Source organism: Anarhichas minor, unplaced genomic scaffold, assembly GCF_050575085.1.
Source record: "Anarhichas minor isolate MPS153535 unplaced genomic scaffold, ASM5057508v1 ptg000060l, whole genome shotgun sequence".
NCBI classification, from domain to species: domain Eukaryota; kingdom Metazoa; phylum Chordata; class Actinopteri; order Perciformes; family Anarhichadidae; genus Anarhichas; species Anarhichas minor.
In genome coordinates this window covers 174165-189237 of record NW_027466506.1, presented here as the reverse complement: position 1 = coordinate 189237, position 15073 = coordinate 174165, and the positions used below count along the sequence as shown (strand labels likewise).

The 15073-nt window shown below is 40.7% G+C and overlaps 2 protein-coding genes across 7 annotated transcripts in view; one reads left to right on the top strand and one right to left on the bottom strand.

Moving 5' to 3' along the window:
• The window catches only part of slc24a3 (solute carrier family 24 member 3), a 172619-nt gene extending 172275 nt beyond the window's left edge, over positions 1–344 (top strand). Inside the window, exon 17 of the mRNA XM_076077520.1 lies at positions 195–344. Coding sequence (XP_075933635.1) covers positions 195–344 — 150 coding nt within the window. The remainder of the gene's footprint in view (positions 1–194) is intronic.
• A 7735-nt stretch (positions 345–8079) lies between these two features.
• The window catches only part of rin2a (Ras and Rab interactor 2a), a 59355-nt gene continuing 52361 nt past the window's right edge, over positions 8080–15073 (bottom strand). For 4 of the 6 annotated variants that reach the window (XM_076077516.1, XM_076077517.1, XM_076077518.1 and 1 more), the window contains 2 exons: positions 14866–15029; positions 9445–12761 (listed from right to left, as the gene is read on the bottom strand). In XM_076077516.1, the coding sequence (XP_075933631.1) occupies positions 12339–12761; positions 14866–15029 (587 nt within the window). In that variant the 3' untranslated portion in view covers positions 9445–12338. Of the gene's footprint in view, positions 8310–9306; positions 9412–9444; positions 12762–13800; positions 15030–15073 lie in introns of those variants that run through there. The other 2 variants (XR_012947582.1, XR_012947583.1) reach the window with 2 other exon arrangements.

Sequence of the window (15073 nt, the reverse complement as noted above, 5' to 3'; positions counted from 1 at the left end):
TCGTCTGAGGACATACATGTCTGAGGACATACATGTCTGAGGCCATTTCTCATCACAAGCTCCTCTGACGGATGTCTGACTTCTCTCTCCATGCGTTTGTCTTGATCTGCCTACTGATCTGTTTACCTGCCTGCTTCTTTACCCACCTGCCTCATCCCCTGTCTGTCTCTCTCTCTGTCTCTCTGTCCGTTCAGGTCCTGGGAGTTCACCTAAACAAGTGGACGTTGGACAAGCGCCTGGGTATCATCTGTCTCTTCCTCTACTCCGTCTTCCTGTGTTTCTCCTGCCTCATCGAGTACAACATCTTCACCTTTGTCAACCTGCCAACCTGCCGGGATGACTGAGGCACACGAGCACACACACACACTGTTATACATATGTTGCACACTCTACACTAGAATTGGAGTTCCAAGTGAAGTTTTAAACACAGACGTGGCGGTGTCCGACGATAGAATCAGAACCACAAAGTATATTTCTTAATCTAATCAAAAACCAATTGACACTGATTCACTCTGTTCCCTGCTGTTCTCCTCTTGTACGAGAAGACATCCCACTCTGCTCTTTTTTCTGATGCATGTCTTTCTGCTCTGTGCAATATGGAGCAGTGTGGGCGGAGCAGAGATGGTAAATGACTATACACAAGCCCTCATACAGGACAGGACGGCGGACAACAGCCACGACAACAACAACAAAAAAACTATTTGTCCGACTACTGCTCGCTTCTTGCGTGAGAACCTCTATTTTGAAAACCGCCCCGTATTTAAATTAGTAATGTTTACTAGCTGCTAACCTTTCCTGGGACGAGAGTCGGGTCTTTGAGATTCGACGAGTTGAGTAATATACAAAAGTTTAATTCTAAAAGCAATGATGTAAATGATGGGTTGGGGGGGGGGTGGTCGTAGGTTAGCGCTGTGGTGCAGACGGTATTTAAACAGTGTTTTTGCAATTTCCAGTTTGTGGTCAAAATTAGGTCTGTTGAGTGCGTTTGTTTCGAACATTTAAGAGATACAGCTACACATCTTGGGAGGATAAAAAAAATCCTGAACCCCCCCCCACCTACACACAGAACTAGGGCATTACCCACTCACCTTTTTATGTATTAACTTCAATAGCATCACAGCTGTAGATTCTATGTTTCGTACTGGAAATGAATTAGCTTTATGAGATGAGAGGATTTTTTCTGTAAATAGCACACCTCTGTAAATACCCCCAGATGTCATATTTATTATTTATTCATGTCATACGCACATTTCTCCTCCGGAGATCCCAAAACCCCCCCAGCAGGTTTTATTTATGGACCCGGGGTTTGCTGAGATCCACACCTAAGATCTTTACGGACGACCACTCGTGTACAAACAAGCACAATTTCCTCCGAAGGTATTTGTCTCATTGATTTCACGAATGACTTGATTTAGTTAGATATGTGTGTGTGGATGTCAGAAAAACAGAATTCAAACTTGCACTGAAGAGCTTAAACTAGCTTCACAGAGAGACTGTACCTTAATGCATGCTGATTATGAGGATAGCATCCTTGTAAAATGAAGCAAGTTTGTATGAAATTATTGGGTCGAGGTTTTAGGGAAGCAAGTGTTGCGTTTTGGGGGATTGGTTTGTGAAGAGGTGTCATAGTCTGCGCTGCCAGGGACAGAAAATAATGAACTGCTGCTTTTTCCTCTTCTGTAAAACACCGACCAAATAGACTCAAAAACGGTGGCGGCATTATATAGAAATGACAGACAAGCAAGTTAGACAAAAGAGGGAGTGAGGTATTAAAGTGGTGGTGCGATCATACGACTAAAGATGCAGAATAAAAGCATCAGGACTTTGATCCCAGCTCTAATCTTCAGGTTGGGGGTTTTAACTTTATTTTTTATCCAGGAGTTCTTTGTATTTTGTAATGCCTAATGTCTAGAATTGTCCAGATATGGTAGGTTTGTGGTAAAAGAATTGAGATATAAATATTCCTATAGTTTTTAGAGCATGTACAATGTGGTTTGTGAAAACCCAGACGCGGGATTTTTTATTCCACTACGGTCGGTCGAGTCATGCTATTCCTCAAAGACGTCTGAACACTTTGTCCTCTTTCACAGTATCCATCAAATCGTCAGCTTTTTCCTCCAGATAAGTTCATTTGAAATGTCAAGTGCTCTGCTCTTTCTTTCTTTTCTTTGGATAGAAGACAAATACTAAAACACGACTGAGTCTGATTTGTTTCAGGGATATTTTTTATTTATTGATCAGTAATACAAAATATAGAATCTTTGAAAAACTGTCTTTCGAATGTAAAAATAATTAATGTTGTTTTTTTGTTGATATATATATATATATATATACTATACATATTTATTTATTTCAGAGAACCAGGCAGAGTACTTTGTGCTATGACCGGAAAACAGGGTTTAAATGTGTTTTGAATCTTGTTTAATGCAATAACTATGAGCATATACAAATATGTAAATATGCCGCTTTAATGATCAAAGATACATAACAGAGTTTAACATAACGTACTCGAGTTGTTAATGATGTCCGTCACACTGTAACAGCATTCTTTATGAAATGATTTATCAATAACTATAGAAACAATCAAAGCAGGACTGTTAACATACAGAGTCAGCTCTAATGAATGCTTCTACATCATTATCACATTCTGGCTATAATGTCTGCCTGAAGGGAGCCACTGATGTTTACAATCTGAGGCAATCATTTCCTTTATCATAAGCATGTCATTTAAGGGTAGAGATGTTACTATAGGTCCCATCATTTCCTAATCATTGTATCTTAAAGAACTACGTAATGAGGTGCTAGTTATGGGGAACGTTTTCTTAAGCAGGTGCTGAGTTATATGGAAGCCCATCTCCACACAAATAAAAGTAATCATTAGTCAACATCTTTACTTTGTAAGTCTAATTAAAATACTAAGTCAAAATTATTATTATTTTATTGACAATATCATAGTTGTGACTTTGAATTTACTAACCCAATTTTGACTTACGTTCTTAATATGTCATGCTCTTAGCCTTACTATCTCACACAACTTAAAAGTCAAATCTAACTTGAACTTTAACTGACTGATTTTGTGGACCCATATCATGTTTTTTTTTGTACTGTTGAAAATGTACCCATATACTCAGAATATTCCTCTGGGTCTATGTATGAAAACGTTCCCCTTTTTAAGCTAGAGTAGCAATTATTAATTGGATGTGTACCAACTCAGCACCGTCTTTGTTTTAATTAGAATTGTTTAAATTACATAGTTTCCCGAGACGTTCTTAAGAATTTACACTTGCATATTTTCTTTCTAGGAAATTGAAGGGAAGTCAAGGGACAAAAGAAATAAAATGCATCTCTCTCAAATCCCAAAATGCTTCTGACTTTGAAAATCAACATGGATCAAAGTTAAGTTTCAAAACATCAACATTTGGTGATTTTGATTAAATTCAGAGGCGGATATTCAAGCACATGTATTGTAACATTCCTGACTCAAACCAGTATCTATCACTAGCCACAACCTCGCTACTGCTCCGTGTTGGTTGGTAAGGTACAGACATTTACTATATATCATGCTGGCTGTTGAAGAAAAAACACTGGTTACAAGGCATCAATCATCCTTTCATGTTTTGCAGTATTACCAGTATCTTTATAACCCACGGCGTTTTTTCAGTTTGTCGTTCATATATATATACGTCAGAAAATATCTGTATCATGCACTTTACCATATAATAATTTATGCTACAGATGATTTGGTTCATTACATTCTGTGCTGGGCATCATGTCTTTGAAACTAACCAAACTACCACAAAAGGCACTCACATTTTGAAAAGAGGCGTCTTGTAGACGAGATTTCTAAATAATTTGTGATATTCACATGGGTGATATTACTGATGTACATATGTATATAGATAGGTGTAAATGTATTTATATATTTTTGGTCTCGATCTGTATATCTGTTGAATATATTTTCATAGATCCTAGGTCTCCCTTGTACCCCCCTTTGATGTGTTTGAGACCTCTTAAGCTATTGTTCTTTGTTTACTCGCATGGAGATATTTCAATATAATAAATTATTTATGGTAAATCTTTATGTACTTTGGGATGAGAGTCCAATGAGTTTTAGATGGCACTGGATTTAGTTGGAACTGGATATCATAGATGACTGCATGCTGTTAGGGTTAGGGTTAACCCTAACACTAACCCCAACCCTAACCCTAACCCTAGCGTAGGATATAAGAGATGGAGAGTGAGAGGGTTTGCAGACGATACGTTTCTCTACGTATCCAAGCTTTACCTCTTCATACACAAGAAACTTTTCAACAGAATGGTTTACTTTGTGTTTAGATGTTTCAAATGTCATTTTAGAGATCATTTTGCTACCTGAGCATTAATAAAGTCTTTGCTAAAGGTAACACAAGCCTTGTCTTGTAGTAAGTTTTTGTTGGACCTACTAACTCACACATGCACATCGTGTATCGTTCAACAATAAATATGGAACTAGTCAGATGAATGTATACTTTTAAGGGAGGGTTGAAGAAGTACTATGATCATTTTCTTAAGCAAATGCAGTAATACGAGTAGGTAAACATCCTGTATTCAAAGTGATTGTGTATTTTAAGTAAAAGTACAGAAGTATTACAACAACCTATATTTAAAGTATCAAAAGTACTCATGATGCAGAATGGCACATTTCAGCTTGTTTAATTGTAATATACATCCTGTTGGTTTGAGCTTTTCCCGGGAACGACAAAATAAAGAAGCAGCGATGAAGCTGCTGTAACATAATAAAACGTTGTTGTCACAGCTGTTTGTTGACCTGTTGTGACAGTCAATAACAAGACAACATAGGGAACAATATATGGTGACACATTACATCAGATGATATTTGAATGATAAAAGAGAGAACACTGTTGGGAACGAAAAGGAGCGTGTTTGAGTTATCAGCATATATTATTGACATCAATAGAATTATTAATGTCAGTAGGATTATTAATGATAACGGGGCACCACCCTGCGAACAGGGACCAATAACCAAACTCTCTAAGTAATAATAATAGTAACTAAGTAATTAGTATTCACTCACAATGTCAATAGTCAAAGTACTATTACACATTCAGTGTGAACAGTGAAGGTTTGATATCAAGCTATAATCACAACACACATGCACAAAGTAATCACAGCTCTCTAAAGTATAACAGAGTTTATTAAGTTCCAATAATAATGATCTAGTCAACTAATATCTAAACTAACAACAACTACTATATATTTATGAGCACGCTATCTAAAATCAACAAACTGTGGTAAGAGGGAGAGTGTGTGTGTGTGTGTGTGTAGGGGGGGGGGGGGAGGGGCAAGAGAACAGCTCAGACAATGTATGATGTAATCTAAAACGTGGCTACGTCACGTGGGACTACACGTTGAAGATAGATAGAACTATCAAAATGGAGTTTGCACGTGACCAACTCGCGAGACTACAAAATGGCGCAAGACTCTAAAATGGCGATAGACAATATAGAGATTGCGTTATCTACACCTGTCTGAAGCAGTTAGCTCCACCCGCTCAACGCTATATGTGTGTGTGTTAGTAAAAGAAGAGAGAAAGCAAAGAAAACTAATTAAATCCATAGCATCTTAGCATCTACTTGTGACCTGGCATCAAGGGGAGATAGTAAATATGTTGTGCACGTCAGTATTTACGTATTCTTCTGATTTTAGACTATGACGTCCTCTCATATTAGGATAAGATAACTTTGACAGAACAGGCGTCAAAAGGACGGGTTCGAACGAGGTCACAGACTTTATGTAAATCATTCTGTTCCAACGCCTTTGTATGTGTTATCTGCAGTATATATATCAGAGACCCAGAGACAGACCTCTGAGCAGGAACTTGACGCATAACCTGTTTGTGTTTCAATGCTGTTTATTCTTGCAAGAATAAATGTCCTGTTTAATGATTTTACACCCGGTGTCGAGTAACATTTTTCTAACATGTGAAAATTTAAGGATGGAAATGTGCTCAGGCCTGGACCAATATCATGCATAAGAAGTTTTGGGCAGATTGGACAATGTACCTTGGAGTTATAACCACTTCCGGTTTTATGGAAAACTGCACGAAATGGGCACCACGTCAAGGTCTTTCCATGAAATCCCATGATTTTGATGATGTTTCATCATAAAGTTCTTTAGATCGTGCTGAGCCAATTTGAGGTCGATCACATGAATTCAGTAGGAACGGTTCGTTAAAATACAAAGCCTGAAAACGGTCATTGTATAGTAAATCAAACAAAGTCATATGGAATGTCGAAAAATTAATTAAATTAATAAGTCATAGTATATATAGTGAGTTGAAAAAAACAAAGTAATTGTACACAATGTCAAAAAAGTCATAGTATAGTTTGTCGAGCAAAAGTCGGAACAAAAGTCATAGTATAGTATGTCCAGTGGTGGGCCGTCAGGGCCTGCAAGGCCTTCTCTGCTGGCCTAAACACAATCACAAAGCTATATATATTTTATAATTTAATAATTTTTCTTAAATACACGACATGTATTATAATTTATAATAATATTTTCCCATTATCTTATTTTCTCATTGCACAGCTACTGTCTTCCTCAGTTGCTCTGCTTCCAGTGCAGCTTGTTTTAAGTAGAGCTTTTATCCAATCAGATCTCACCTCTGTGTCTCTAGGTAAGAACAGAGACAGAGGCCTGCAGACTCACAAGTGCATCCATGTGCAGTTTAAGTGAATGGGGACGATATTGTTGATTGTCATAGTGTTCAACCAATCAGATCTTTAGTTTGACATGTTGGGCGTATTTTTTGACGTGTCAGAGCCTGCTAGCTGGCCTACAAGTACGTGATTGGTCAGTGGGCTAGCGTGACATGTTGGGCGGTGACAATCCCAATATCTGCTGCCTCTGTCGAGCGGACATTTTCAGCCTCAAACGCATTAAAATGTATTCAAGAAATACAACTGGGGAGGCTCCACTGTCTTCACTGGCGTCCATGAATCCAGAAGGACTTCTTACTGGAACTAAAACACACGGATGTACTGAACAACCGTGAGATTAAACTCTTTGTTAACAAAGAAAGGAGGACTTTGTCTTTAAATAGTGAACAGCAGCTCTGGTAAGTTAAATGAGTTTGTTTTTAAATCTGCAATAGCTTTAAGATGCTTGTTTATACATTATTATTTGTACAACTTGTTTTTATGAAGATGGATTTTTGTTTGGTTTTATATGTGATAAGAACTATTGTTACGTTCAATGTTGCGCTGGGGACATATTTAGTCGGTGCACAGCAACAAGAAGACACGTGAAGCGGCAGAAGTCTATATACTCAGTGTTAAAGTGTTAAAGTTAAGTTAAAGTGTTAAAGTTAAAGTGTTAAAGTTAAAGTGTTTAAGTTAAAGTGTTCAAGCTAAAGTGTTAAAGCTAAAGTGTTAAAGCTAAAGTGTTAAAGCTAAAGTGTTAAAGCTAAAGTGTTTAAGTTAAAGTGTTTAAGTTAAAGTGTTCAAGTTAAAGTGTTCAAGTTAAAGTGTTCAAGTTAAAGTATTCAAGTTAAAGTGTTAAAGTGTTTAAGTGATCATCTTTGAGGATTCATGTGTTTTCAAGTGGACTCATTTTCCCTCTCGGTGTTGACAGATGAATACATCCATCAGTAACAAGAATTAAGGTGTCGTGTATTTCCTGGAGGGAGTGATCGTAGCGTTACTACTGTGTTCATTTGTCTATTTAATATTGTTCCCTCTGATGTGAATATTTGAATGGCCCGTGCTCTTCAGTGTGGTGGATGAATACGTGTGATAGCTCCGCAGGTTTTTCAATGCATTGTCCGTTCATTACGCAGCTCGTATTCATGTATCTGTACTCTGCAGTCAGTGTATCTATAGGTGTTGAGCTTCATTTTTACACCAAACAAATAATAACTGTAGCTGTGGCGAGGAGGTTCAACTGGAGTAGGACAGCACTGAAGGCCCAGGTATAAAATGCACGGCCCACCACTGAGTATGTTGAACAAAAAGTCCAGAGACTGCAACAAAACGGAGACAAACGAGCTGGAACAACTGTGTGACACGTCGCTGTCACCGCCGTGGATCCTGTCAGCACAAAGAGTCCGCACACACTCAAATGGCGTTAGCAATGTTCTTTATTTAATAGTAATGCAGTTTACGAAGCTCTCGGCCGTGCGCTCTCCTGCCGTGCCCCCGAGCGCACCGCCCTGTATGCGTCCGTAAGGCTCGTCTCTCGTCCTGCCGTCGCTCCGTCAGCTCCTGACTCCTGCTTACTCCTTTCTCTCTCTCGCGTCTCCGTCCCTACTACTGTTCATATAGGGAGAGAGACAATCAAGGCCCAGTTTCAGCTGCGGCTAATCAAAGCTCTTCCCAGCACCGTTCCCTGAACCACTCCTCCCCACTCTGTCCCCTCTGCAGCTGCGCCCAACCACGCCCAGCCACCACAAACTGCAACAGAAAAGTACATGCACAACAACCGGGACACCTGTATGGAAGGTGGAGGGTCATCACAGTATGTTGGAACACGCTCATAAGTAGTCATAGTGTAGCATGTCGAAGAAAATTCATTGTATCGTTGTTTTTTTTAAACCATGAAAAAGTCAGAGTTTGCTTTGATTTTAAGAGAACAAACTTAATTTAATTCACTAAATCATAAAACATAGTCACCTGAAGTACTGGACACGTATAACATGACTGTAATGAAGTGAACATAGCACTCCTCCCCATGAGAAGTCCAGCTCCATCAGAACTGTCAGGACAATTTTATCCTTATTAAAAAATCCATAATCTTCTTCCTTTAGATGTCAATTCTTTCACTCGGTTATTATAACGGTTTATTTATATAGCACCTTTAAAAACGGAGTTCACAAAGTGCTTTGACAGTCAAAGCAGCAAAAACAAGGTTATAGTAACAACAGGACGTTCAGTGAGACCGTTGGATACGTTGAAAATAAACTAAGAAATGAATGAAATTAAATAGTATAGCATATAGCATAGTATAGCTTGTCATAATAAGTAATGGTAAAGTATGCCAATATAAAATCATAGACATGTTGAAAACATCTAGACGCGTTTGTTTTTTAGGATGAGTCTGCAGCATTATTACAGATGAAAAATATTTTGGACAATATTGCAACGTCCATATTTTGGGTTTCCACACACTTTAAAAACAAAATAAGAGGTACTCAATTTTATTTTTACAGTTTAATTTTGTATAATGTAGATGCTCCCAATGCATTTAGTATTGTAGCTGAAATACACGTTCTTGTATGTTAAATAGTGTAAAATCACAAAGGTTTGATACCTGTTTGGTGAGGTAGGACTCAGCATCTGATTTACAGCTGAGATGAAACACTTCAGTGTGGAATGTGAGGTGTGATCACCATCTAGTGGTGAAGGACTGGAACAGCTTAGATCAAATACAAACACGTCAGGCATGCAGTTTCATTTGTTTTCAACATTTATTAAGTGCAAAAGAATATTTCTGATATCATTCAATGACAAATGGTAAACAGGAATTTGTCTCTGGATGCAAATGACATTGACACCATAAAGAATATTATAGAATAGACTGTGAAAAATCCCGCACAGACATAAATACACACTTTGCTTGATCGAAGACAGATCAGCGATAACGCGGCAGAACGAGTCCATTCAGACTTGAAGCTCAGATGTATATGGTGAGCTGAGATACACCACATTCATGCTACTGGAGAGCATTCACCTCTCATGACACTGTGGATAGGAAGTGTTACGGTTCAACACAAACAGTAAAGAAACTGCATTTACATTTCCCAACAACTGCAACCTTTAAATTGACAAGAAAACTTCAAGTTTTTTTGTTTTTTTGACCAGTACCAAATACTGATGTAGTAACATTGTGTTTCCTCACAGACCTTACAAATATCTACATAGCCATACAGCGCTGTGTGTGTGTGAGACCTCAGACCAGCTTTAAAGTCCACGGATCCATTTCATGACTTTGTCACCAGGATAAGAAGCAGAACTTCTGTCAGCAGTACAGAGACTCAGAGACAGAAGAGTGACGTGGTCGATCGGACCTTTAACACCATGCATCAGGTATGATACAGTGTCTTTCATATCACCAGGATAATCAGCAAATACATAATGAATGTTACATCGTGAAAACTGTTGCTAACATTACACTTAAAAACACAAAGTACATGCAAGAACAATATGTTAACACGTTAATCCTTAAGAATGCCATGCTATAGATATTATATCTTTTCACTGATAATGTTGGGATCACAGGAAACGCTGCACGTCAGAAGCAGAATGGAGAAGCCAGAGGACACAGCATAGTTTTGAGAAGTGAAAACTGTTGTTCAAAGAAACAGGCTAAATGGTGTCTCTCTTTTGTCCTTGGCACCATAGCATAGCATTTGCATTGTGGGTAATGTAGGCACTGGCTTTTAATAAAGACGTGTAGAATCAAACACACAATGTCTCTGGTTCTGCGTCCATGTTGATCTGTTTCTTGTTAAGTCTCTTGAGTGAAACAATGAAGTGCAGGTTACTCTTTTAATGGCTACCGGTTTGTTATTGTTGCCTCCTAACACTGGCCCTACATAGAAAATATTAGATATAAATATTCTTAAAAACACACAATATGTGTGTTGGCACCACCAACAGCCAGTTACTTGTAAGTAAACAATGATTCATATTTAAAAAGGTCCAATGTGTAGAAGACATTAGCTTCACATTGTAACCAGGCTGTCCTGGACTACGACATGAAGGAGCAGAGGTAACCCTGGGCTTGTCCGGTGGAGGTACAGCCTGCATACCTTCTCACACTCTTTGTTGAACTGTATCCAAAGTGGCAGAATGGAGAAAACCACTCGCGCCCTGACATCGTCCTGCCAACGGCCAGCAGACTACTGGCCGTTGGCAGAACGTATGCTTCACCAGGAGGTGGAGCATACAGACCTTCAGTTAGCAAACCCAAACCCTGTGTGTCTGATCCCAGAACCCTCTGAGGAGCCCTCATCATAGCACATTGTAGCACTTTCAAAGAAATATGGATAAAAACATCTGCCAATCAAACTCTCGCCGAAGCCAGTCGGGACATGAGTGAAAACATGTTTGCTCTTCTTTCAATGAAGAAACAATCTGCAGTTCTGAAATTACTGATGCTATCGTAGCATCAAAGCTAACTTCTTTAGGAGCCACCATTGTTGTTTTGAAATGTGTGTCTCTCTGTCTCTCACACTGGATCTTTCTTTGATCCAGAGAATCCACCGTGTTACCACAGTAGTAATGTATTTACAACTGAAGACTGTACATTTAGATTGCATGGACCCAGTATGTCAATGGAGCATGTGGCCGATCGTACACACGGTACCTTTAACATTCATCAGTGAACCAGTAGCCCCAGCATAGATGTGATACAACTGGATCATTTTCTAATGGGAGTCAATACAGAAGAGGATTTTTACTCTTGCTACATATAGAGAGATGATATAGATACAACTATATAAATACACATATACACATATATATGTATACACATATATATGTATGTGTGTGTGTGTATATATATACATACACATATATACAGTATATGTGTTTTCTTTCGGATGAATTGCTTCCCACTTGAGGCCATAAATGTTCTTTTTAAGAAGGAGCTCCTGCAATGTGCACCAGCCACCACAGGGTGTCACCAGAATCCCTCAAAACACTTCAACAATCTAAAGGATGAAGAGTTTCAAAACACAAACAACACAATAACACAGTTTACCAGCAACCGTTATAAGTGAATCATAGGTACACCTGTCACCTAAATAAGCGATTTGTTAGATATTTTAAATGATTGATCAAAGATTACTCACATGTATTTCCCTCTATGTACCCTGAAGGTAACAACAAGAACAGCTGACCCTGAATCTGTACCAGTAGCACCAGCATTATGGCAGGACTATGAACACATGTTCATTAGTACCCCTCACCTTATCTCCAGAACCTCTACCGTGACTACGTGTTCAGTAAAGTGTTGCTCTTTTGCCAAAATAGATCCAGAAAGTCAAAAAAAGAAACGCCATCTCTCTCATTTCCTTCCCTCCTTTCTTCTTTTCCTCTTTCACCCGTGTCTGTCTGACAGAACTTTCCAGCGAGAGGATGTTGATCGAGACGGACATGTCATCCAAAAGGAGAAGTCAGGCTTTGTAAAGACTGGCACGGCACAATGTTGAACCCTTTCAACATGCTGGTCTGTTTGGGTCCCATGGAAACATGTTTGTCGGAGATGTTGGGGCGATATGGTCACAGCGGGGAGACAAAGACTCCGTTCAGAACCTACAGTCAGCCCCCCCGTTACAGTCATATAGATATAGAGTTGCCGTTGAGGCGGCTGGGCGGCAGGCTGAGGCCCAGACTGGGACTGAGCTGGGGGGAGGGGGCCGACGGGTCCGTGTCGAGGTCATTCAGGTTGGTCACGGTGAGGTCGTTGAGGTTGGCCGTGAGGTCTAGGGGAGCTGACGAGCGGCGGAAGACGAAGTGGAAGGGAGCGGCCTGCGAGCGGCTGTGGAGCTCCGCCTTGATCTTCTGAGGATGGGTGTCCGGCGCCAGCTGCTGGCTGCTGCCCTCCATCAGCAGGAACAGGCCATAGTTCTCCGGGTCCGCCACTTTGAACTTCTGGGCGCACAGACGACACACCTCCTCCACGGAGGCGTACGGTCGGACCTGCAGGGTCTTGGCCGTGCAGCCGCTGTCCAGCTCCTGCAGCGCCACCCGCAGGTAGTTCTGAGGGACAGTGAGGAAAAAGCACACATTGTAGCTCTGTGACACACTCAACACGTGGCAGAACCATAGACTGTAGATAAAGATGGACGACATGGGAGCTCCCAACAGTGAAGCCAAAACATCTCCATCGCCCCCTGGTGGCTGGCTGCAGTATAGGTCATAAATCATAAGTCCCGCCCCCTCCATGTTGGCGGATGGGAGAAGTGAACGTCAAATACATTTGGCCAAAGATGGTTTCTCTCATATTTGTAGTTCTCATTACGCTGAGGAAGTTTAAGTGTTCCTTTTTTCTGAGTTATTTGATCAACAACAATACGTCATGACTAACAGCTGCTCTGAGTGAAGCAGTTACTGAGCCGGAGGCTCATGATTTGTACAAAAGAGGAGATGGAACTTTATCTTTCCATAACTGTTACAAGTCTGTGCAGATATTTTCAGAGTCTTCTAGACCAGCGGTCCCCAACCTTCTTAGCACCACGGACCGGTTTCATGTTAGACAATATTTTCACGGACCGGTGTTACGTGCCGTGTTGTGTTTGTGCTCTCCCTCCGTTTTCCCTCAGTGTCTTCTCGAGTGCCACCCTCTGTCCCGGATGCAAGCTGCAGCGACTGATTGGACGCGGCTGTGTTCAATCACGATTAGCTGGTGGATAAGAGGAGAGGAGCTCCTGAAGGACACTCTCTTGGGCAGACCACAGTGGTGAGGCTGTGCGTGCGAGTCGGTGTGGAGCTGACACCCTTGGGCCGAACCGGCAGCTGAAACGCTGAGAGTGTTTCCGTGGATCACTCCGGGTGCAGCCGTGTGGGATGCTGTCAGTTATCAAATAAACATTACTTTGTTTAAACCTCGCGGTACTCTCTCTCTCTTTCCCCGGGAAATAAACACCGTTACTCCCCGCATCCCTTAGATGCCAAAACGGGGAACGTAACAGTTGGCTGTGGTCTTCGGCATTCAAGGTTTGGTGGAAAAACACGACGAAATAAAATGATACGATCGGCATGAAAACAAATATAAAATGCATAAATAAATACAACTCACAATAACGCTGAATCAGTGGAGCCCTGAGCTTGTTTCTCTGCAACGAGACGGTCCCATCTGGAGGTAATGGGAGACAATGACACCCGAAGTCTGTTCCTTATGTCCAGTCTACTCCGTAATTTAGTTTTGATTGCCGTCACTGCAGAACATCCCGCTTCACAAAGAGGATGTGTGAAATGGAAGCAGGGTTTTCAGTGCTTTAGTGGTGATCTCAGGATATTCAGCCTTGATTTTAATCCAAACACCAGCAGAGTTGTTGTCTCAAACATACTTTTAAGGCCACCGTCATTTACCATCTCCAGCAGCTGATCTTCCTCTGTCACCACATGTTCTGCAGAGCGGGCTTGGTGCGTCAGAATTACTCCTGATATTTAATCAGACTCCTGATATTGTCTGTTAAATGAAGCTTTCTTGTAGCTCTTCTTCTGTCTCCTTAGTGGCCTTTCCTCTTTGCAAAGAAGCTCTCCAAAAGTGTTTTACTCATTGTCGCTAGTTTGCGGGCTTAATTTTTGAGGTAACGTCTCACGTGACCGAGACAAGCGTGAGACGAAATTGGGAGAGAATCCGGTCATTTTTCAAAATAAAACATCTTTCAGACTCTGATAATCAATAAAACGGAAATAATATAAGTTATTTATTCTTTCTGTGCGGCCCGGCACCAAATGAACCACGGCCCGGTACCGGTCCGCGGCCTGGTGGTTGGGGACCACTGTCCACTAGGTTCTGCTAAATGGTTGGATTAAATTAAAGAAAATTTTTATTGGTAATTTACAAAGCTATTTTTATCTAAATGTGCTCAAGAATTCAGATAAATAAAAGAAAAACATAATAATTTAAAAAAGCATAATTTGTTTGAATCATGTTACATCATAGACATACAGATAGCCGACGCGTCTTCACTTCCTCCCACTGTACAAACGTTAGGCCCAAATATCCCAGATACAGGAGCATCTTTAGCCTTAAAATTAGTCGTGAGCCGCGGTATCAAGGTCCCTATGTCAACAGTACTGGTGTGAAAGAAGACAACTCAGGGCTAAGTCTCTAGTAGGACTACGGGGCTTCTACCTGGAAGTCGTCGATAGACGGTGCAGAGCGCTGGGTGGTGCGTCGGCGGTGCCATTGGTGGAGCGTGTCCCTGGTTTCCGAGCTCAGCACTCTGGCCGCCTGCTCCTCCTGGAAGTTTCGAATCAGGGACATGGCTCCGTACGCGCTGGTCAGGTAGTAGCCACCTGGACACACACACAGAGGCACAGGGTTAACACTGTGTGTTCAT